Source organism: Drosophila persimilis, unplaced genomic scaffold (assembly GCF_003286085.1).
Source record: "Drosophila persimilis strain 14011-0111.01,24,50 unplaced genomic scaffold, DperRS2 tig00000824-arrow-arrow-pilon, whole genome shotgun sequence".
Taxonomy (NCBI): Eukaryota; Metazoa; Arthropoda; class Insecta; order Diptera; family Drosophilidae; genus Drosophila; species Drosophila persimilis.
The window spans coordinates 232,465-256,756 of NW_020825358.1; the positions used below are offsets into that span (position 1 = coordinate 232,465).

Here is a 24,292-nt window from a genome sequence, read left to right on the forward strand (position 1 = left end):
TACAGGCCCAGTTTCTGCTACAGTCATTCTTCTAGGGAGACAGGCAGGCAGGCAGCCAAGCAGGCAGGCAAGCGAGTACACGTTTAATTTTTGTATAATTATTCAAATTTACGTTGAAAACTTGCCGCGCTGTGCCAGCCACAGACTCGCTTCGTAAGAGACAGAGTGGGAGTGGGAGTGGTGCTCCGGCAATAAGTACGTTGGCATCCCGGGAACGTGACTACTCATAAGCCATTAGACAACCAGGCACCGATGACCTGAGACTCAGTTTCGTATCTCCATCTCCCCAGCAGGCCGTAATCCCCAAAGGCGCTCCTGGTGCGTACGAGAGCTGGTTGTCATTCCTTGCAGCTCAGCGGCGGCGGTGACCAGACGCAGATTGTCGCTGGTAATGGTTGACTAATTGAGACCGGCAACGGACAATGGGGCACGGGACACGGGGCACGGGGCACGGGCCACTGCGAACTGCCGTCGAGATTGAAGGGGGAGCGAGTCGATGTCGACGTCGAGTTCAGGTTCCGTCAAGTTGGGTACCAGTGATTTAGAGCGCGCTTAGCAGTTCGGACATGTGTCGTCCCTGTGGTTGCTAATGAGCTGCAAATCGGGGGGCCTTGTGTACGTGCAGGAGTCCTTTTTGACGCTCACCTTCGGGGCAGCACACACACACACACACACACACTCACGCACGGACTGCGCGTAAGGCAGGCCTTGAATGTCCATTGACTGGCTATCGAATCTTAACCCCTCCATGGGCGGGGTCTAGGCTTTGCTTTCGAGTACCTGATGGCTTGGCAATGAACTAAATTATGTAGTGGCTCAAGCTTTAAGCGAAACCTGTTCATAATTCTGTAGCTGAATGGTGAACCAGTTCCGAAAAGGATACTCCCCCACGGAACAATCAACTAAATCACAATTTAAGCCGCACAGCATTTGTAATTTATGAAGCAATTCATGTACAAAAACGTACACACATAAATACGTCCACGAATAGGGATTTGTGCGGGCGTATACGTAATAAATATGCATATCCTCCTCTGAAGTGCTTTCTGTTTAAGCTGGAAGCTTTTTATTCTACCTCACTCAACTAATTAAAAGTTTTATTCAATAATTTAAGCATTTGCGAGGCATTTATGACCGCTCTCATGGCCACACAATTACCAAATGTCTGCAACTATTTAGGGACAATTTTTATTGCCTACCCCCGAAGGGGAGCGACCAGAGGGAAGGCGGAGGAAAGTGGGGAGCGGAAAGCGAGCGGAAACAGCAAATTAAATCATTCTCTAAAATGTAATTGTGCCAATGGCAATTTAGTTGGGATCTAATTTTAGTTTTTCGGCTACAAACACCGAAAACCCGAAACTGTTGACGGACGACTTTTCGGTGGCCCTATCCGTGCTTTCGGCTTTCGCCTTTCGCATTTGGCATTTCAGTTTTCCCTTTTCCACGCCCGCAGTGGGCGGCATTGGTCAGAGAGCCGCAGACACACAAACACCGCCACCCCCCACCCCCACACCCACACCCCCACACCCTCACACCGTTATGCAAATGGAACGCAATGAAAGAAAATCAATTAACTAAAGCAAACACGCGGTGATGTAAGCAACAACAATGGCTCGATGGCTCAATGGCCAGATACCATTCCTCCGATCCTGTCAAACGCTCGATTCGGGTTTGGTTTGAAAATTAATTAAAGCTCATTTGATGCAATCTTTCAGCGGGCCTAATCACTCTGCGTCTCGTTGGCCTTGGCCAAAATTCAGTTTGTCCGACCAGTAATTAGACCCCGTAAACGTCAAGCATCACGGGCCGGCATGGCCCGAACCGAGCCCAAACCGAGCCCAAACCGAACCCAAACCGAAACCGGGCCAGTCCCGTCCCGTCCCGTCCGGAATCCACATGCGTATAAAAATTCCACAGGATGTGTGAAGGGATGATGGGATTGTGGGCTGTATTTCTGTATTTCGGGGGAGAGTACAGCTATGTGGGGCATGACTGTCATTTGCTTTATGCACATGCCGAGGAAATATTCATGATTGCAGTTAACAAGGACAATAATGATTGATTTATGTGTGTGGCCTGCTGCCCGCTGCCGCTGCCCGCTGCCGGGCCATGGCCATTAGTGGCGGGGCAGTAGCCAGCCAGCAGCCAGCAGTGCGGGCTGCTCCAGGTTTAAGGCAGGTGTGTAGGCGGCTGATCCAGTTAACAGCCCTGGGATAAAAGTTGCTATGATTCCTGCTCGCAGTCCTCCCAATCCGGCATAAAACTTTGAGTGGCTCGTTAAAAGTGTAAGCCAACTAAGATGTGCCAAATGAACACTGCCGAGTGCCTGGCAGGGGGTTTCCGGCGAAAACATAACATTTAATTAGATTACGCATATGAGCGCGTAAAATGCCGCTGGAAACGAAACTCGTTTACATTTTGTACGAGTAAGAGTACAAGTATCTCTGGGTATCTCTGGGTATCTCTGGGTCTCTGGGTGTTAAGTTTATCAACCTTTATTGCCGCAAGTTTTGTTATTGCTTATGCAAATTAGTGGTTGGCTGAGGCTTGAGCTTGAGTCGCGTTAATTATACATGGATAGTCCTTGGAGGTTTTACTTAAATAGATCCCGTCTCTCTTTCGGTCTGACCCCCATTGACCTCTGCTCAGTGACCAGAAATCCGTCGATAAATATTCATTTATTTGATATTATCTTAATTATTCAAACACAAACGGTTTTCAATTATTAAATGAAAACCTTAGCTTTTTGGTTGTGGAATCGCTTCATAATTAAATCGGACCATGGCCGGAGCCCGATAAAATTGCGATGGCCATCAGGACAGGTGGAATAAAAGGCTCAAAAATAGCCCAAAATAAATATCCAGCGTAATGCAATTTTAATTGCACAGAATGTGTCGCTTAGTTGCTTCTCTGCCGTACGATACATATGTGTGTATATAAACAGGACTCATAATTTGCGGCAGGGGGAATGGAATCCTTTTTTGGGGCCTCGTCTGCCATGCCCTGCCCTGCCCCGGCCTGGTCTGGTCTGGCCTGCCATGTCGTTTGCCACAATCGATGTCGTTTATCTTCTGATTTGTTGCCAAACGAAGCAAAACAAATCACTTGCTCGAACGGCTGCTCCATCTAACAACTAAATTTCAGACATACCGTAGCGAGAAGGTCCTGCCAAAGAAGCTGCAGCCTGTACTCCTGGGTCCCTCTCCCATTCCTCTGGCGACGGGATTTCTCTACCGCTCCTGGGGCCTCGTTCCAGCTGCTGTTGCGAATGAATTGTAGCCATTTTTCAGACATCTTTGGCAGACTCGTGACGTCCGACGTTGCACGGCTCGGCACAGAAAACAAGCAGGAAAAAAGGAGAATATGGAACCCAGAGAGCTGGGAATTTGTGACGCCTTCGTCGTGTGTTAACAATGAAAGTATGCCGCATGCCATGTCCCGCCCATAAGACAGCGCCTTCCGCCAACAAAAGGTACAAATGTCGCCGGAACGGAATTTATTGGCGTGCATTAACCGACACAAGGACTCCACTCTCCGGGATATGCGCCATATATTAATATAAGAGCCTCGAATGTGTGTACACACACAGATACTGCCACAATTGTTTTGTCTTTCTGGCTCTCCGGCTCTCCGGCTAAAGTGCACATTTGTTGGCTTTCTTTATGCTCGCATGCCCCAGAAGTTAATCAGGATTTGTGGCCCATCCCCATCCCCTCCCACGAGCTCTGACTCTGATAAATTAATTTGTGCGTTGACTGGCTTGGCATTTTATTGAAATTTGCATAAACATAATTTCCGAAAGGTTGCCAGTAAATCCTCACAGAACAAACACTGCAAAATAAACTAACAATAGACGGTCCGAGGCACACACTTGATAAGAACAATAAGAGCCGAAGCAACATGCAGTATTGGGCCAAGAAAAACTCTATTATTTCAGTACATTAACTTTGGATTTATTGTTTATGGCAGCAGCAGGAGCGGTGGGGGCACAGACATGGGCAGTGGCAGTGGCATGGGCAGGGGCAGGGCTTCAAACGTCGATGGCCTCTAAGTGAAAGTTGGCGAACAAATATCGAGTGAAAAGTTGGCTAAAACTAACCGAAACCTTCTTCAAGCCAACTGAAACGTGACTCTCTTCAGGGAGGGCCTTGTCCTTGGACGGAGTTTGTCTGCCTCTAAGCATGCAACACTAATTGAAAGAGCTTTGTTTCACGTTTGCATACCGGCCTGTGTGTAACAGTATTTTGAGTGGGTGTGTGGGTGTATGGGTGTGGCGCAGCCACATCATGAGGCTGTCATAATGTGCATTTTAAATTACGTATGCACACGCGGCGTATGCGCAATATGACGAGCACCAGCCGCAAATTTCCTTGCCACATATGTGACACTGAGACGCTTCCCACCGTCTGCCCTGCTCCCCACCCCCCCCCCCCCTTTATTTTATAGAACGAGCCCCCACTTGGCCTTTGTTTTTGGCCAAGTTTATGTTTGAAAATATTCGCTGCCATTTTGCCGTTCTTTTCTTATGTTTCGTTCTGCCGCCCCAAGCTCGTAAATCTTTGAGGAAGTGAGCAAAAAGAAGAAGACAAAAAAAATGGAAAATTGCCCATTTTGTGTGTTGGTATGTGTGCGGGATGGCTGGTCATAAAATGGAAAAAGATCAATATAACATTTATTTATATTTTCGCTTGAGTGACCATAAAAATGCCAGCCCCCCACCCATACCACCACCCACACCCACACCCACACCCCATTCAAATGATCATTTCTGGCGGCGCTCTAATTAATATGTGGGTGGAAAGTCGCAAAAACGAAAAGGAAAAATACTTAGGCTGGAAATACTTCAAAGACCGCCCAGGGGATTTATGGCCTGCAGCCGGCAGGCCGGAAGTGTCACTTGGCAACTTTCCTCGGATTGTGTCGAGACAACCCAACTTCACAGCTCCAAAGGCCCCGAAGGCGTTGAACAAGCTCCAAGCACTTCAACTCCCTGCACCCTGCACCCTGCTCCCTGCGTCCTGCGTCCTGCGTCGTGCGTCCTGCGACTGTTTGTGTCTGTATTTATGTAGCGATAAAATTAAATTTATTTTAACGCCAGCCGAAGGTGCAGATGGGGAGTGCGGGGCGTGGCATGTGCGCACATAGTCAAACATTATCGCCAACTTGGTTGCAAGTTGGCGAAACTTCGATGCCGACCAGCGTTTGTCTATCCGTCCCCGTCCCCGTCCCCGTCTCCGTCCCCGTCCCCGTCCCTGGGCAGGAAATCGCTGGAATCGGTTGGCCCAAAGTCTGCCACAGGCGGAGACCAGGAAAAGCACCTGCGATAAAAGTTTCTGCGCCATTTTCCACTTTCCCCCCTAACGTTTCTGTATGTGTGTCGGTCTGTGTCTGTGTCTGCGTCTGTGTCTGTGTCTCTGGCTGTGTCTGAGTGTTGTTCGCTGGCATTTTTGGGCATACGCATGAGTCCTTCGCCACACCTAATGCAGACCATAAACAAGCCACCATTTGCAATGCCATTGCCAATGGTCCTGCCACGGGCTTAATCTGCTAACAGAAGTTAATATTGCCCTGCCGCAATGCAGTGGCAGGCGCACGGAGAGTGGTGCCGGCCCAAGTCCCCCCTTTTTCTGGCCACTCGGCAAATTCTCATTCTGGCAGACCGTAAACTCCAAAAGGGAAACTGCATGCAAATGCTGGCAGGAGATTGGATCTGGCATGAGAAATATTAATATAAATCCAAGCGGAGCTCCGTGGAGCTCTGCGGAGGGGGGAATCGGTATATAAGCAAAGGATAGCGATATCAGCTACAAAATTTAATCGGAAAATCGAATGGAATGCCGACTGCTGAATGCTGAAAATTAGCTAATAAAATCGTGTATTCAACTGAAAATATAGAGCACACATTGTATAGGTTAAAGGTCAACTCTCTTACACGATGGTCAAACTTTAACATTTAACAGTAGATATTGTCGCAGGGGATGCCGAGTTCTGAGTCTGAGAGCCTTCTTTTGGAGTCTCTGGATCTTCTCCCGACTACTGTGGCTAGCTGTGCCCCAAATGGAGTTCCCATAAGTCCATGGATTTGTGGATTAGGGGTTTGACGCGCAGCTTCAAGGTTGATTTATTGCCCAAGAGCCATAGGTATTTTGTTGGATTTGTGTGGCCTCCAGGTGAGTCTTCTGTCAAACCGCAGTGAGACTGGGGCCTTGTGGGGATGACTTATACAATACACATAATCGTGCCAATCGGCCTTCCAATGAGTTGGATTCTATGGAGTTTCTCCTATCTGCGGGTATTCAATTAGTTCAAGTGCTCTTGGAGCTTTTATTCGTTTTCCATTTAACCAAATAGTCACAAAATATGCCACTATCTTCCATGGCACACGTAATCTTATCTGATCAATGCGTTTAGATGTTTTACAAGAACCCGTTACCCGTTACCCGTTACCTGTAACCGAGAACCTGAACCACTCATAGATTGTGTAAGAGAGCAACGAGGCGGAAAAAAGCCCGAGCTTTGATTAGCTATCGGTAAAATAGGGGGTATTTTCGTAGGTAACTTTCGATGATTTATGCCAGCCCAAATCATATTAATTAATACTCTGGGTCTTCGGCGGGGGCGGGTCGAGCATATTGATTTGTGCCATTTCGATTGATGGGCGCCCCTGCGGATGGGTTTATGGTTATAGCTGTGGTGGGGCTACTGGATATGGTCATGGATACGCGATAAGCTGATAGGCAGGAGGCACTCTCCAGGGATCGTTATAAATAGGAGCCCATGGGTCGGCCGCCTCGTAGACAACTCGAGAATGGCGACGGATAAGTATGCGCCACCGGATCAGCATTCGTGCACAGCTCCGGACAGCAGCTGGCTGAGTCGAGGCCACAAGAACCAGCCGCAGTGGAATGCCCTCGGCGCGGTGTCGTTCATCCTGATTTCGGGGGGCATGAGCCTGGCCTGGGGAGCCGGCTTTGCCGTCCATTCCGCCCATCGCGAAGAGCTGCTGATGACGTCCCACATGGAGGTCTCGTGGTATGCGGCTGCCACCGTTGGGGCAGTACTCGGGGCACTCTGCACCCATCGCCTACCCCTGCAGCCCGTCTATGTGAGTAGATTGGAGCGGATCGAGTGGAGGGAGAAGGAGAATGGGAGTGAGAATGAGAACGAGAATGGGAGAGGAAATCATCTCTCTGACTTCGCAGATATTCGGATCCTGCCTGGTGCTGGTCTCGGGCATACTCTTCCTGGCCTGCCACGAGTGCCCGGCGGCCATCATCACAGCCCGCTACCTGGACGGACTGGCCAATGGGCTGGTGTTTGTCCCAGCCATGGCAACGGTGGGGGAGATCTCTGTGCGCGGCATGCGCGGACTGCTGGCCTCCACGGTGGAGCAGCTGAGCTGCAACACTGGCATCCTGATGCAGCTGCTGTACACGGCCGTGTGGCAGGTCGACTGGAACGTGACGATTGCGGCCGACCAGGTGCACGGAGTGCTCAGCATTGTCTACGGCGTGGTAGCCCTTGCTCTGGCCTCGACGCTGTGCGTAGAGTCTCCGGTCAACCTGCTGCTCCGCTCCGATGAGCAGCAGGCGGTGGCAGCTCTGCGGCACCTCCAACGACCCTACATGGTCACAAGTGAGACCCTGATCCAGCTGGACGAGCACAAGCACTATGTGGCCACCAATCGAGAGATGAGCTGGTGGCAGAGCGTCCGGATGGGACTGCCCCCGCTCCTCAAGCTACTGGCCCTTCGATCCCTCAATGCCCTCTGCCTGACGCTGGTCGTGTGGAGTGCCCTCTACGAGACGGCCGTCCAGGTGGCGACCCACTATCAGGCCTGGCCCTATGTGATATTCGGTGTGATGCGGTGGTGTGGCTGCTTCTGCGTGCTTCTCCTCGTGGACACCACAGGCCGCAAGAAGCCCACGTTGTTTGGCTGCTTTTCCTGCGGTTCCTTCGCCCTCGCCTTTGCCACCCTGTTTGGGCGCACTCCGCACATGATAACGGCCCTCGCACTGCTGTTCAGCCTGCAGTTCTTTGCTGGATTGGGGCAAACAGCGTCGGCGGTGTATCTCACGGAGGCCTTTCCCCTAGCCGTAAAGCCCCACTATGTGGCCGTGGTCTATGTCATAGAACTCTTCCTGCGACTCATCTTCTGCAGCTTCGCGCCTAGTCCTGCTGGAATTGTTGCCTACTTCTATGTCCTAGGAGGTCTTTCCATAGCATTTTTCTTCCTGGGCATCTTCTGCCTGCCGGAGACGAGGCTCACGACGCTATCGGAGGCCCAGCACAAGTTTAGCAAGTGGTTTAACAAGGATTTCTAGGATCTAACATATATACTTGCCAAAAAAAAATGTGGATTTGTTGGTTAAAGAAAATTCCAATAATGCTACAAAATAAATAATAATAATAAAAAATAAAATACTACTCCATAGTTTGGTAATAGTTTACAATTATGAATAAATAACATATGAAAATAATAATAATAATACAAATACAAATAATAAGGTCCCATATCCCTTGTGTAAATCACCCAATTGATTAGTTATAGAGTTACCCCGAACCAAATGATTCAGCTGCGATTGTGGATGGCAACAAAAACACAGCTGGGGAAGCACACGATCCGCATCTCGGACGGCCCACCACTTGACAGTGCCGATGGCTTCTCTCTAGCCATCAAAATAGGTGGCATTTGATAGGGGAAAATAGTACAGTACACCATAATTCACGAACATATCGGTAAGAGTGCTTATCGGCCGGCAGAATGGCAGAACGGTTCGGTCTCTAGTACCGTTTGGGTGTCTTATCAATGCCATTTGAACGATAAGCCCAGGTCCCTCCAACCGACCATCAGTTGGACCAGGCCCAGTCGCAAAAAGCCACAAAAATCACTTGCCCTGGCATTCGGTCAATCAGTTTCGAATCGAGCCCCAACACGGTCGGTTGTATCCTCGAAAAAGAAGCCGAGCCCCACCGAGGAACATAATGCAAAACGATAAGTTCGCGGCTCCGCCAGCAGGCTTTTCCTCGGCCCCGCCGGCAGGATACCCCCCACAGGAATACCCCCCACAGGGATACCCACAACAGGAATACCCACCACAGGGATACCCCCCACAGGGATACCCAGCACAGGGATACCCTCAACAGGGATACCCCCCGCAGGGATATCCCCAGCCCGGCTTCATACAGCAGGGAAACCCACCACAGTACTACGGTGCACCACCCGGACAGGGACCACCGCCACCGAACCATTACTATGGTTCAGTGCCGCCCCCGGCTCCAACTCTGCCACCACAGGACGCACCAGCTACTGTTGTGCGCCCCCAGGGCTGCTTCAGTCGCGGCCAAACGAACAAGCCCCAATCGAATGCTGTGGGAGCTGGTGAGTAGCTCTGGGAATTAGTCATCTGCTCTGCAATGGAAATCCGATAAGATAGCCTTGAATGGGGGGCGGGGCCTATATTCATGGAATTGATTAAGAACCAGTGACGTCATCAGGCCAGACAAATTATATCATTTTGATGGGTCTTAATAGATTCCCATCTCATAGTACCTTTTTGTACTAGATAGACATGAAATGTATGCAAAATTCTGTTCTTCCACTTTCAGCTGGTCTGATCTTTGTCTCGGGTGGAATGAACATTGCGTGGTCCATCGGGTTCCGTGGTGCTCTCTTCTACCATGCCACAACTCACGACTATATTGCCTGGTTCATTGCCGCCATTATTGGAGCAGTTATCAGCTGCTTAATCCCCAACAAGGTGCCCAGGAAGTATATCTTGGTAAGTGAATACAACGCCTGCCTCTTGCCAATCTGTCAATCTCCTTGATCCTTTCCACGTACAGCTAGTCGGGGCGCTTTTGGTGACGGTTGGAGGCATTGAGATGGCCGCCATTCGATCGAATGGCGGTGCAGTTCTAGCCGGCTCCTACCTGGATGGAATAGGCAATGGACTGGTGTTTGCTCCTTTCATGGCCCTGGCCGGTGAGGTGTCCGTTCCGTACATGCGCGGCCTGGTCACGGCGAGCCTCGAGCAGATGTGCTTCGGCATCGGCATCTTTCTGCAGATCATCTATACCAGCACATGGGCCTCATCTGGTTTCTACTATTCGTCCAGTGGCTTTTCGCCCGAGAATCTAAAGGGAATCCTGAGCGCCGTATATGGTGGGCTATCCCTACTCCTGGGCGCATTGCTGTGCATTGAATCGCCGGTCCAGATGCTGGCAAGGGGCGACGAGCCAGGCGCTATCGATACCCTCCGCCGGCTCCAGCGACCCTACACCCTCACGAACGCCACCTACGAACAGCTGGCTGAGCACAAGCGATATCTGGCCGAAAACCGGGACCTATCCACGTCCCAGAGCATTGTCCAGGCCCTGCCCGCCTTCCTCCGACTGACCTATTTGCGCGCCATGAATGCCCTCAGCATATCCAGCATTGTAGTCTTGGTCCTGATCATTGCCATCCTTGCGAACGGAGGATCGTCGACTGGCTGGCTGGTTGGGTTCGCCGTCTGCCGCTGGGCGGGCAACTTTATTTCCACCTTCATCATGGAGAGCGTGGGCCGCAAGAAGCCGCTTCTGCTGGGCTTGCTCGGCTGCAGCTGTCTCGGCTTTGCCATTGGTTCCAAGTACAGCTTCTACTATGGCATGGGCGGAATGGCCGTCATGATGCTGATATTCCAGGTCTTCGCCGGCCTCGCCTTCGTCTCCACCTCGCCCTACCTGTCGGAGGCCTATCCGCTGGCGGTCAAGCAGTACTTCATCGCGTTCACCTTCATCGCTGAGATGCTCGTCTTCATCATCGTCGGGTCGGCTCACTTTAATATCTACGATGGGGGCAACTACTTCTATGCCGTCGGTGGCATGTATCTGTTCGCCTTCCTGGCTGGCATTTTCTGCCTGCCAGAGACCCGATTGACCACGCTGCGCGGCGCTCAGCAGCAGTTCAGCGGATTCATCAATAGGAGTTTCTAACAGAAAACACACACAAGCTGTTTGCTTCTTGATGGGAGATACAGCCAGCGGTTTGCACGATCTTACCTTCGGTATTAGTCGAACCAAAGATAATAAATATTTATAGCCCCTCACGAGCGTACGAGTACTTGCAGCCTTGTGTTTTTTTTTGTGTGTTTTTTGTGGTTGGCTATCGCAAAACAGATAACATTTCTGGACTGTCAAAACATAGAATTGGACTGTCACAAATGTCATTAATTTGTTGGGTGTGAATTGTGTATTTGCCTCTCTTTTTTTTGTACATGTCCATAGAGTGCGACAAGGAAATTTGTAAAAAATTTGTACCTGGAAAAGAGAACTGGGAAAACCAAAGCAAACTGCAACACATGCTTCGGTCTCACCCTCGCGCCACGCCGCTCCGCTCCGCTTCGAGCCGAATGCAAACAATCAGCGATAGGAAAATCGCGCTCTGATAGCGATATCAACCACAGCTAACAATCCGAAATTCGAAGCGCTTACTTATCAATCGGTAGACGATAAGATTAGTGTGTCATCGATGGTTAAACCAGACGGAAACAAGCTCAACATACCCACCTGGTAGAACTCGACCCCGGAGCACATAGTCTTGTGCGGACGCGCGGCCACAGCGGTCGACACCATCGTCATGCAGACAGAGAGACCACCGCCAGCAAGTGGCTTTCTGCCCATACCCACGGCCCATAGTCCGGAGGTAAAGCGGGAAGTGATCCAGCAGGCAGGACAGGGAACCTGCTGCAACCAGGATCGGCGCAATCAACCACAGGCGAATGCCATTGGAGCTGGTAATCTTACGACTTACGTTACGAATAGTTAAACAGCAAGCATAGGCCTTGGCCACCAGTGTGAATCATCTGTGAGTCAGGGTTCAACAGAATGAATACGAGTACTGTGGGTGAAGAGGGACTACTTACCTTAAATGCTAGAAACTCTACAGCACTTTCCACACCCTTTTAGGCCATGAACTAGTATAGCCACAAGTAACAATACACACGTGCTTATTATTCTATATCGGAAGCTGATTGTTTGTATATATATATACATTATTTTGCAGCTGCCTTGATCTTCCTCTCTGGCGGACTGCACATCGCCTGGAGCATTGGATTCGACAGTCTATTGGAGCTGGAGGTCAGTTCGCACCTGCGCATCAGTTGGTTCATTGCGGCCATTGTCGGAGCAATGGTGGGTGGCTTCTTTAGCCGCCGATTCACCTACAAGCAGCTCATGGTATGTTAAGAACGATATTCCAGAAGAAAACGCTTACCATTACCAAACGATTCCATTCGCCACACAGCAAACGTGCGCAATGCTTACGGTCATTGGAGGAACTGTGATGGGGGCCAGGCGGTTCAATGTCAGGGCCATGCTCGTGGCGAGGTACTTGAACGGATTCGGCAATGGTCTGGCCCTCGCTCCCACACTGGCCATGGCCGGGGAGCTGTCCGTGTACTACAAGCGAGGAACAACGGCCTCGGCCGGCGAGCAATGGCCCACCACTTTGGGGATCTTTGTGCAGATCGTGTGCAGCGCCAGCTGGGACACGGAGAGCGAGTTCACGGTGGAGCAGTTCCAGGGCGTACTCAGCGCCATCCTGGGCGTGATTGCCATATGCATGGCCTGGCTGCTGACAATCGAATCGCCCGTGGATCTGCTGGGCCGGGGTGACGACCAGGGAGCCATCGATGCTTTGAGCCGTCTACATCGTCCCAGAGCCGTCACCGCTGAAACCTATGATCAGATGGACAATCATCACACCTATCTGACCCACAACCAGCCGATGCGAGGGCTAAGAGCCTGGACGGAGGCCCTGCCCGCCCTGCTGCACCTCTGCCTGATGCGGGGACTGTACGCCATTAGCTCCAGCATGCTGGTAGCCTTCACCCTGAGCTGCACAAGCACCATTGTATATCCCGGTAGCTCGGGGCCCTTTGTGCTCTTCGGCATCCTGCGACTGGTGGGCAGCTTCACGAGCGCCTTCGCCTTGGACACGCTTGGCCGCAAGATCCCCTTGCTGCTGGGCCTGGTAATGGCTGGTGGACTGGCGGTCGGAGTGGCCAGTAGGTTTGTGGGGAGCGAGCTGGTGCGGGTCAAGGACATGAGGATGGCCCTCTGGCTGCTGCTCCTGTACCAGCTGTTTGCGGGCTTTGGCTTTGGCCCGAGCTCGGCCTACCTATCGGAGGCCTTTCCTCGGAGTGTGAAGCGGCAGTGCATTGCCCTGGCCTACGTGGCGGAGATGATCATCCAGCTGGGCATTTGTCGCATCGATCTCAGCAGGCACATCGACAGCATTGACAATATCGCTGCCTTTTTCTTCAGCCTTGCTGCTCTGCTGCTGGCGGAGTTTCTGTGCAGCATCTGGTGCATGCCAGAGACCAAGCTGACGACTCTGCTACAGGCGCAGATAAAGTTCCGGAACTTTGTGGTCTCGCAAGCCTGAAAGTAGGCTACTCTCACACATCACACAATAAGACTACCTACCGCCCACCCCCTAGATATAGCTGTGAATAAATCTGTAATCTATATAGTAAGAACCAGCTGTCGGTCCACACTTGTTCTTGTCTTATCGCCAGCATGAGCTCGCTCGCTCGCTCCCTCGCTCCCTCTCTCCTGCCGACATTCTGTCGATCAGCATGAAGAGCTAATTTTAATTTGATTTCGGGGATCCCACTTGTCAGATAAGCGCAGCGTAGGCAAACGTTTATCTGTGAACTCCAATTAAGTCGGCTATCATATATCTTAGATAAGATTTGGGCTCGTAAAGAAATGTTTGGCTGCAATTTAGATTGAAAACTAAGACTGTCTACCCTCTGGCATTACCGTCATCAATTATAATCATTCTACAATCAAAGTTCTCCTAGCAGCTTTAATAGGCTAATATTTACACATGTATAAGCTCACAAAAGTAATTCACAAGAGCGTCAATCAGGTCAACAAATCACTTCTCAGCTTCACCAGAAGTATCTGTAGGATTGAGGGGAGAATTTAGAATATCGATTATCATTTCTCTGCCTCACCATTTGGGGCGCCAGCACCAGGCTGACCTCGTTTCAGTGCAAAATCTAAGAATATTTCCTCCAGTCTCGTCTGTATTATTAAATAGTCCTCTATGTATAGTTTTTCTCTATTATTTTCGATCAGTCGAAATAGGTTCGACCACATTAATTTCTTCAGGGGAATATAGTACGTGAGCATCCCACTGCAGGTTTCCTTGAGAACTGCGTCTGGTATCTCTTTTGAAATAAAGCTTTTTAGTTTTAAAATTCGATGGGGCGCATCTGTTTCTTTGATTATGCTAATTTCATCGCTTCTTTTATTATTGCTGTTCGCTATTTCCCGTGCTTCATCGCTTCCATTTGCTGATAGCTCTGAGCTGGACGAGCTTCTGTTGGAAAGCTTCACCTTAATCTTCAGTATGAGTCCCTTTGAGTATCTATTCTTTAGGTTTTGTACAGATCCTATGCACTTAAATTGTCCATCCACCATAATGGCTAGGCGCGTGCACAGCGTTTCGCACTCATCCATACTGTGCGATGTCAATACAATGGACTTTCCCGATGTCCGTATATGCGCTAGTCTCCTCCATATCTGTCGCCGAGCTGCAGGGTCCATGCCACTGGTCGGCTCATCCAAGTACAATATTGAAGGATTTCCAATGATCGATATTGCAGCACTTAGTTTCCGCTTATTGCCTCCGCTGTAGTGTTTGGCTAATTTGTCTATGTGCTCATGGAAGCCGAAGTACACCGCGAGGGACGAACAGATATCTCGCACATGCCGGCGTTGAACGCCTTGCAGTAAGCAATAAATACGCAGTGTCTGGCGGCCGGTCAAATCATCAAACAATGCATCGAACTGCGGACAATAGCCGATTTTTTCGTAGACCCTATGCAATTTTGTGCACAAGTTTCTGCCTTCTACGAAAGCCCTTCCCGCAGTTATTCGCGCATCGCCTGTGAGCATCCGAAATGTTGTGGTCTTTCCAGCACCGTTGATTCCCAGCAGTCCAAAACATTCGGCGTGTGTCACATAGAACGAGAGATCCTTTACAACGAAGTACTTTCCATAGCGCTTGCTAATGCCATCCACCAGAAGAGGCATCTTTTTCCGCTGGGAGAGTGTCATGTTTTTAATAAAGAAATTCTCCTTCTTGACATCCTCGTTATCGAAATTGGATTGGTCTTTCGTTCGTCGACGTTTTCCAATCGAACACAACAATTTAAAGGGCGCACAGCCAGCCCCACAAGTACACATCTTGGCATCAACAATCATAAGTAACAACAGTAGAAACGTAGCTACCGCAGATAGATATGCGATCTCCGGCAGCACTCCGGGGTGGCGCCAACCAAAGTACCCGGAAATATTGCAGCACACTGGAACAGTGCGACAGCGGACGGTTCTCGGTAGCTTACGAACCGCAGCAAAGTTGCATCCACGCCGAATATTAAATCCAATATGAATGTGATGAACAGCACTCGCCAAGCAGTAGTGGGGGAAAACTCTGAAGTACCAGGCCAGTTGGACGGCTATGTGCTTCAGTTGAAATGCCTCAAATGATAGGGCCAGAACTAGCATGAACAAGCCGGTGCCAGTGAGGGTGGTGGCGATGACGGTCCGTGTGAAGCCCGTAGCTCCATCGGAGAAAAAACTGGACAAGGTGTAGCTGAGAGGCAGTGCTGCTAGGCCAAATAATAACAGAACGCAATAGTATAGGCTCAAATCGGAAACTGTTGAATATCCAGGCTCTTGAAAAGCGGCTATTGTGACGATGGCCATTAGAGCAGAAACAGCGAATATGGCGTAGTCCCACAGCAACTGGCTGATCCAGTAGGCAAACGCATCCACGCCACTCAGGAATTGCATTAGCTTGGCTCGCGTCTCCCGCTCTTTTATTATCGGAATCACGTAAAGGGCAGTGATGATGCTCATGCATAGACCCAGGTTTATGGCTATTTCGGCACCCAACCGCTGTCCTTTGTTCAGACGCAGGGTCAGTGTTTGATTGTTGTAGGGCAACGGGGCATTGGTTACCCCTGTTTTAGCCTGCTTTCCAAGGAGCTCAACTGCAATCGCATTGTGCAGTAAATTGAGCGTTAATGGCGCCGTATGCAAAGGCTTATTATTTAGCCAGACGGTCAGGCCTTCGTTTCCGATGGTCACCCCTGCCAAGTACTGGAAATCGACTCGACGCATCTGGTTCTTTCCAACTCCCAAAATGTACTCTTCAACGCTTGCACCGCTGGTATTTATCAACTTGTATCCCAGGCCGTAAGTGGACAGGTGCTCCGCATAGGTGGAGGCCAACGATGGCACTAACGATGGTTTATTCGCTTCGCCATGAAATACAACGTAGGCCTTGGGATACTGATGGAGTGAAATTTTCATTTCAGGCAGCTCATAGTAAATACGACCGCCTTTTGAATTCAGTATGGTTAGGGACATGATTAGTACGGGGAGAAACACTTGCATTAGCACTATCCAGTAGTTACGTTTAGTGATTAGGGCCTTTTTCAAAAGGAGTGCCTGCCAGCGCATACAGCAGCGAGTGTGCCAGCGCTCTTCTTTCATTTCCATATCAGAAAACAAGCCATCGAATCCCTCCTCCTTTTGTGGCTGAGCAGCAGGGTCGGAGTCTTCTGCCTGTGGACGCTCCGATATGTTGCTGACTCGCATGAACACGTCTTCTAAAGTGGTTACACTCACGCCATATCCATCCAGTTTTAATTGGTTCGACTGCTGCTCTAGAGCATTCAACAAATCTGGGTATTTTTTTGAGTATTTGCTGGGCAAAAGATACGCTATTTCGGTCCCAAACTCGCTTTCTAGCTCAACGGTTGGCAAATGTTTATTCAGCAGCTGTGTGACCTCTACAACGTTGCAACTCTGTTGCTTCACACAGATTAGCCGGTATCCGATGCCGTAACGTTTCTTGAGAAAAAATGATGTGCCGTAACACTCTAGCTTACCGTCGCAAAGAATGGCAATACGATCTCCCAGCACATCCGCCTCGTCCATATAATGTGTGGTCAGCAGTACAGTGCGACCAATCTTTTCGGCCTGCAGGAGCTCCCAAAGACTCCGACGTCCGGCTGCATCGACGCCAGCACTGGCCTCGTCGCACAGCACTATGCTTGTGTTGCCGCAGAGCGCACAGCACAGAGACAGTTTCCGCTTCATGCCACCGGACAGCTTATCGGCGGCAATGCGTGACTTGTCCTCCAACTCCATTAATCGCATGTACTTGCTTACTTCCCAATTAACGGCAGTAGATCCGCGCACACCTTTCAGTTTGCTGAAAAACTTAATGTGGTCCCGCACAGTCATGTTGTTGAAGAGTATATTTTGCTGCGGGCATATGCCCAATGATCTGCGTGCGGATGCCAGTTGGTGGCGAATGTCATAGCCGTTTAGGAATGCTGTTCCATCCGATGGTTGAATTATCCCAGTAAGCATGTGGATTGTTGTAGTTTTTCCCGCACCATTCTGCCCAAGTAATACTGTAATTTCATTCCGATACATTTTCAGATTTAATCCTTTGACAGCTTTATGTTTCCCGTAGTTTTTCTGGAGGTTGCACAGCTGAATTCCAATATATTTACTTCTCCTACTCAAACTGGTTGGACTTAAAGGTAAAAGTCTTGTATTATCCGAGTGACCCAGAAGTTCGGACCAAAACTTTCGCCGAAAGGGATAATACCATCGACGACCTACCCCAGAGTCTCCAGCGTATATTTGTTCCACATATAGGCAAACTGTCAGATAGATTAGCCCGCCAAGTGTAAGCATAAAAACCACATAAATCAGCGATAGACTGTCATCCAAAGAGACAGGCTGGAACATATTATTCCAGCGAGCTCCCTCCCCAGTGCCTTCCCAGGCCATTATCACATGGAAACCGAATCCCAAAGCTGTATTTGACATCAAGAGGCATAGTATAAGCTTCGTCGCCAGGTTCAAGCGTTCATAGTAGTAGAACGAAAACGAATAAGGTATATAGGTAAGGAACCACAAAATACTGGTAGCTGCTGCCGATGTACTGGCCTTGGAAATGAAAACAGCAATCATAAAACAGAAGCATATGCTCGCAAACACATATGTGTGAAGGAACACCAGCAGGGGAATCCAATGAGAATATGTAAGAATGGCGACTGATTTGTAATACCTTCCAAGAAGCAGGCACATCAGAAGTAGCACCACCACCATGAGCATGACATAACTTTTGACAAACCATGCTAGCCAATGAATCCAGTTGTGGACGCCCATCAGTTTCATGATATCCTTCAGCTGAAGTTCCTTCTCGTTGGTCACTTGCTTCGCCACAAACGAGCAGGGATAAATGAAGCTCAGCAGAATAATAAAGGACAACAGCTGTTGCAGGCCACTCAAGAGCGGATCGTGGATGTACGATCTGTAAGGAAACCTCTGAAGTTGTATTTGCGGCAGCTCGTCCTCCTTTCGGCCAGTGCTCAGTTGCAGCCACGACATTGTTAGCGCATGCTGCAGTGGTAGGAACCCCTCCACGATATATCCAACGGGCACACCCCCATCGCTGGCGTTAATGTTACGAGGCCCACTCATATCGTAGTTTGGAAACAGGTTGTTGGTCCGCCACGTCTCCACAAATGGCCCATACATGGTGCGCAGCTCGCTGGGAAATCGAATTCTATAATTGAACGAATATGAATATCCCCTGTCATTCTGTGCACTTGTCGTCTCACTCTCGAACTCCACACCAGCCAAGTAGTTGTGCGTTATTAAATCATATTCCATGTGCGAGGCGGTATCATACGATCGCCAGCTCAAAAGCCTTAGCCGCATTGTCGCAGCAGTAATGATGGCCCGATTAACCGAGCTATCTGGAGTATAGCAAAGGATGTTTTTGGGAATATTCAGTGATCCGTTATCGTGCATAATTAGGTTTCCATGTATAACTGATTTCTTAAATAGATTCATATCCGAAATAGATACTGGTGGGTACCTAACCACTGGCATTGATACGGGCTCCACCAGCACACGCAGCGTAACAATGAGGAGGAGAAATAGTACTGGAAGAGCCAGGGCGAACATTAGTTGAATTTTCTGGTTCCATTGAAGAGTCCAATTCTTCCACAGGAGCAGCTTCAGCTTCTGCCAATCTCCAATTGGCTCATTGTTGTAGGAGTCTTGTGGTAGGCTCATTGATATTACTTTGAAATTCTACACACACACAAACTGAAATCAATAATGCCCTGGCATAAATTTCAAAGTAATATTTGTGATCTGAACCCAGAAATGTATGTAGACTGCCATCTGCACGACATCTAACAGCATATACAATAGTGCGCATTAGATGTACTTTATCCATATGTCCACATATAAACAAGAAGAATATCTCATTGAGACCCCACTTTCGTAGCTTCGCAGGCTTCGTTCCATGCCAACTAGTCCCCCAGTGCACTGCTTTGAGCTCACCTCACTGTCAATTCATACAAGCCCCTCTCCCGTATCGCAGTCAATAAATTTTATTGACTTTTCTGTCCACCCCAGGCCATAAACCAATACTTTTATGAATAAAAACTCGCAGCAGTAGTATGTACATACATATACATATGTACATATATTCAAATTTAATTAATTTATTTATATCCAGTAATCAAACTGATAAGAGGGCTGACAAAAAGAGTTCTATGCTTGTGCTTATCTTATCAGCCGAACGCGTTCTCCGCCAGCGGCCGCATCGAGCACAGCACCTCGCTCAATGACTGCTCGCTCGATGCTCTTTCATATATCAAGTCGCGTCGGAGCAGTCGGTCAAGTTGTTTGTGCCGTCTCCGTTTTCCGTTCATTGTGCGGTCCGGCCAGAGCGAGACCTCAGACCAACCTCTGGAGTGGCCCCTAGTGATCGACAGAAAAGTGCAGACAGCGGACAGCGGACAGCAAAATATAAAAATGAAAATGACAAATTGGTGAAGGCAACAGAGCGGCGATTTCCAATGAAAAGAATGCCAAGTAAACAAATAACAAATCAATCGCAGAACCCTTACAAATAACATATATATAAAAAGAACTCAAGCATTGCGGAACCTCTGAAGAAGTTTTTGATTGTGTTACGTAGAGCCCGCGGTGCTCAAAAGCCACTATGCCAATGCTGCCGACCATCGAGGAGGAGGGAAAGCTGTCCTGGCTGCGCCTCATGTGGCGCTATCGTCTCCAGTTCCAGTCCATGGCTGCGGGTAAAAGCCAAGATAGTCCCAGTCCCATACGAGATCAGTAAATCATACTATATTCGTCTATATCTGACAGCTTCGATTGTTTTTGTGGGCTCTGGCATGCGTCTGGCCTGGTCCATCTTCGACACACCCGCTGGCAAGTTCCTTAACAACAACAACACACAGAATCTGATGATGAGCTGGTTCATTGGCGCCGCCTTGGGGGCCCTGCTGGCCGCCTTCTTTGTGCAGCGTGTCACCAAAAATGTGGCCTATGTGAGTACGGGGACGAATACTACGTATGTATGTACTCCCACTTCTACACCAACTCTATTTTCTCTGGTCTGTTGTATCTCCTGCTACTCGTACTGATACTGTAGCCATTAGCACTCTGCCATTAGGCGGCTTATCAATCCAATAAACTGATAAAGTGATCGCGTTCAACCTGCATTGGTCATTAAGTGGCGATAGTCTCAATGCGAGGGCTGATCGATCAATATTTTTGGCTTTTCCCAAATGGAAATTACTGGAAAAAATATAATAATTATAATAAAAGACTTAAAAAATCCCAAAAATTGTCACATAAGCCACTATTACTATGTATGTCTGCTAGATAATATAGTAGTTCCAATGTACTCAACGAGGTTCGGGAATATGAGACTCAGTATGGCCACATACTCGTATGTATCTCTGAAATTTCGCAACAGACAGGCCGACAGACATTTGGGGGGACGGAGGATACAGGACACATCTTAATCAACACCCTCATCCGTTTCCTTTCCTTTGTTTCCCCAGACATCCAGTGGCTTCCTGTTGCTCATGGCCGGCGTTCTGAATCTGGCACTGCCTCAGCACTTTGGAGCGGCCTGCTACAGCAGTGTGAGTGTGGGTGCCGCCTACGGGCTGACACAGATACAGGCCCTGGTCACCGGATCGGAGGTGGCCCACAAGTCCATACGCGGCATGCTCCTGAGCTGCGAGCGCATCTTCCTCTGGCTGGGGGTCTGTGTCCAGGTCTTCTACACGCGGGTCTGGTACAATCTGGAGCCGCTCCAGCGCGGGTATGCCATGCACATTGATCAGCTGCACGGCATACTGTTGGGCGCCTTGGGACTGGCGGCCGTCATACTGGCACTGGCCCACCGGCTGGAGTCGCCGCTGCTGCTGCTGCACCAGGAACGCGACATGGCCGTGGGGGATACCCTGAAGCAGCTGAACGGCCAGTCCGCCACGGAGCTGGTGCGCCTGCGTGAGGACTGCCACCAGCTGCACAATGCCCGCGATTGGGAGCAGTTTGTGGAGGAGCCGGAGGAGATCCCGGGCTGGCATCGCTGCGCGCGGCGCGTGCTGCCGCTTCTAAAGGTGCTGCTACTGCGCTGCTTTGCCACCTTGGCCCTATCCCTGTCCTTCAACCGGGCTTTCCTGGTCGTGAGCTGGCACGGCCTGGAGTGCGACATGAACTGTCTCTATTGGCTGGCGTTCGCTGGTCTGGTGGGCAGTTTGGGTGGAGCCTTCCTCGTGGACACTCAGGGACGTCGTAAGCTCTGCTCCCTCTCTCTGTTCATAGCTGGCATCATCATTGTCATGGTGGGCGGCGTCTTCGAGCATCTGGAGTCCGTGAAGAAGACCTTCTACGACATCAATCTGCAGGCCATTGCCTTGCTTATGCTCCTCTTCGAGCTGATTGTGTCGGGCGGGGTGGCGGTCCCGGCTCTCATCTATACGGCGGAGGCGTTCAGCATTGCCCACAAGGCGCGCTGCCTGGCCGGCATTCTGGTCTGCGAGCAGCTGCTTCAGTTGGGCCTGCTGCTGGCCGCCTTCCACCATTGTCTGACGGACTCCATCCTGTTCTTCACCATCGGCGCCCTCAGCTTCTTCTTCGGACTGCTCGTGTACATGTTGATGCCCGAGACGAGGCACTTGACGCTCTACGAGTGCCTGCTCAAGTTCAAGAAAGTTCCTTAAACTGAACCCGTATCCTTAAGGGCTTACACCTATTCGTATCCTTATCCCTAAGTGATTCTCTGTTATCTATGTTTATGCCCAATGTGTATGTGTGTGTGCTTGTTCGTGTCTGCATCTGTATCTCTCCCTTTGTATCTCTTAAGTTGCATTAACAGCTATTTATTGTAGCCCCAGGTCCTTTATTCAACTATCAACTACCTTGTATCCGCGAGCCAAGTTCCCAGGGAAGCTCTACTTTAAATTTGAGCTTCTTGCCACACGCTTGCCAGTGCTTTCGGTGTCGTTTCCTAAGCGAAGCATCTCCCACTTATCACACTCTCTCACAGGATCTGCTGATGAGTGGGTGCTTCGTTAGCTGGAACTTATCTTTAATTGTAATAAATTGATGTATTGCATATCTGACTTGATGTTTTTTGAACATTTCAAAAACAGTTCTCTCGCATATAAATTAGCTTCCAAGCTATACTTTCCGTTGTACACAATCTCTCAACCTCCATAGAGTTTACACCTATTCTACACACGACATTTTACTTCTACCACCACAGATGCCCACTCTGGTTCCAGGAAAAACTAAAGCTTTGCACAAGCTTTTCTGCCATAATCACTGTGGCGCTGTTACCGCTATTTTTCCAGAGCTTTCACTGGAAGGCGGCCCCAAATAACCCATTGTTTCGGCCGTCCGCGTAAACAATGAGTAAAAGCTTTCCTCTCATTCATAAAAGTTCCCACGCTCCTGCAACATTTTAGCCGACAATTTACCCTTTCACGGATTGCCTCCAATGGGGATTCCACACACTCTTAGAGACTGAGAGTGAAATGGATAGAATCATGGGAAGAGAAAACGAGGGAGAGAGAGGGAGAGCTGATTAATATGGTGTGTGATGAATATGCCTGGCTCCCCAAAAACCGAATCGGGAGGAAGCTACCCGCTGCTTCGAGTCAGCCGCAAAGCCAACGCCAACCTAAATTGAGGCAACTACCCAGCTTTCCATCTAATGATGTGGAAAATCCGCTATGCTCCCTGCCACACAGAAACTTATTGATATGCACTTTTTGTGCTCTAAATTTTTGGCTTAGACAGCCACAGCACTCTGGTCTGCCATATCCCAAAGTGCTGCCTTTGACCGACTACTTACGGAGCTGTGTATTCTGTGTGTGTGTGGGCTGTCTCTTGGTTGCTGTGGTTGCTTTGTTACCCAATTGTATTTGACCCACAATTAGCCATCTTCGGGCCAGCTCATGCCGGCCATTCAATAACATGCGGTCGACACGAGGAGCCACATCGTCAACAACACAAGCCGCCACATTGACCCTTGGGGTTGGCCAAATTGGCTAAATGAAGCGGCGTGAATCGAGTTTAAAGTTATTTAATTTTTAATTGAGTTAATTAGTGGGCAAGGGGCACAGAAATTTCTTTGTTTATGCAGCAACAACAGCGAAAATATAATAACAGCAAAAAGAACTGTACGCCCTTTGCCCTCTCTGAGGGCTTGGAACATTTTCCTGCGGTTTCCGTTTCCATGGAAGCCATTGAAAAGTTTACGTTTCAGCTAATTATGAAAACAAAAAATCTCCATAAGGGTCTCTATAGCATTGATTGCTCTATTCCCAGTTGGTCTCTTCATATCAGATTTGGATCGGAGGCAGATCCGGTTGAGGATGGCTTACTCTTTCTACGATTCCCGGACCAGAAGCTGTCATATCCAATTTAAGATGGTTGAAAAAGGTTTTACTTCCCTGATGATAAATACTTATAATAGTCCCTGCTTAGAGGGTAGTCCCTGCTCAGAAAAAAGCCAACCGACTCCAGCGTTCCTTTGTCATAAGCACCGCTTATCCCCGAAAGTTGTCACTAGAAACAGTTGCACAGTTTCCAGTGCAAAGAAAATGAACTTACTCTCAAAGGAACGAACGCCTTAACAGCAAAAACACGCTTCAAAACCCCAAAAACGTAGCTTTGAGCATTTGAAAGAGAGAAAACACCCAAAGGCCAACGTCTCAGCCACACACTCGTGCTCGCATGTGGAAAGTGTGAAGGGAGTTTGGAGCCAGAGAGGGTCCCTCAAAAGGGAGCACTGTGTCATGGTGTTGTTACCCTTGCCAGCAGTTTCAATTAACTGAAATTGAAAACGACAATCGTAACCATTAAC

The 24,292-nt window shown here is 49.3% G+C and overlaps 5 protein-coding genes across 8 annotated transcripts in view; 4 read left to right on the forward strand and 1 right to left on the reverse strand.

The window, feature by feature from the left end:
• The window catches only part of LOC6600251, a 53,198-nt gene extending 42,094 nt beyond the window's left edge, over positions 1-11,104 (forward strand). Inside the window, exons 1-3 of one of the 2 annotated variants that reach the window (XM_026993273.1) lie at positions 8,917-9,382; positions 9,610-9,782; positions 9,847-11,104. In XM_026993273.1, the coding sequence (XP_026849074.1) occupies positions 8,986-9,382; positions 9,610-9,782; positions 9,847-10,977 (1,701 nt within the window). In that variant the 5' untranslated portion in view covers positions 8,917-8,985 and the 3' untranslated portion in view covers positions 10,978-11,104. Of the gene's footprint in view, positions 1-8,916; positions 9,383-9,609; positions 9,783-9,846 lie in introns of those variants that run through there. The other variant, XM_026993274.1, reaches the window with a different exon arrangement.
• On the forward strand, positions 6,809-8,339 carry LOC6600252. The gene is made up of 2 exons (XM_002025381.2): positions 6,809-7,105; positions 7,203-8,339. The coding sequence occupies exons 1-2, from the start codon at positions 6,809-6,811 to the stop codon at positions 8,322-8,324; spliced, it is 1,419 nt and encodes a 472-aa protein (XP_002025417.1). The 3' UTR covers positions 8,325-8,339.
• On the forward strand, positions 9,728-13,520 carry LOC6600250. 3 transcript variants are annotated; one of them, XM_026993275.1, is made up of 3 exons: positions 9,728-9,782; positions 12,047-12,219; positions 12,287-13,520. In XM_026993275.1, the coding sequence occupies exons 2-3, from the start codon at positions 12,172-12,174 to the stop codon at positions 13,427-13,429; spliced, it is 1,191 nt and encodes a 396-aa protein (XP_026849076.1). In that variant the 5' UTR covers positions 9,728-9,782; positions 12,047-12,171; the 3' UTR covers positions 13,430-13,520. The 3 variants fall into 3 exon arrangements, with proteins under 3 accessions (XP_026849076.1, XP_002025415.1, XP_026849077.1); XM_002025379.2 differs by lacking the exon at positions 9,728-9,782 and adding an exon at positions 11,332-11,777; XM_026993276.1 differs by lacking the exon at positions 9,728-9,782 and adding an exon at positions 11,969-11,972.
• Positions 13,521-13,739: 219 nt separating this feature from the next.
• On the reverse strand, positions 13,740-19,183 carry LOC6600249 (ATP-binding cassette sub-family A member 3). The gene has a single exon (XM_026993272.1). The coding sequence runs from the start codon at positions 19,165-19,167 to the stop codon at positions 13,990-13,992; it is 5,178 nt and encodes a 1,725-aa protein (XP_026849073.1). The 5' UTR covers positions 19,168-19,183; the 3' UTR covers positions 13,740-13,989.
• Positions 19,184-19,634: 451 nt separating this feature from the next.
• Positions 19,635-22,544, forward strand: LOC6600248. The gene is made up of 3 exons (XM_002025377.2): positions 19,635-20,201; positions 20,272-20,453; positions 20,973-22,544. Exons 1-3 carry the CDS (start codon positions 20,108-20,110, stop codon positions 22,140-22,142), a joined length of 1,446 nt encoding a protein of 481 aa, XP_002025413.2. The 5' UTR covers positions 19,635-20,107; the 3' UTR covers positions 22,143-22,544.
• Positions 22,545-24,292: the final 1,748 nt, after the last annotated feature.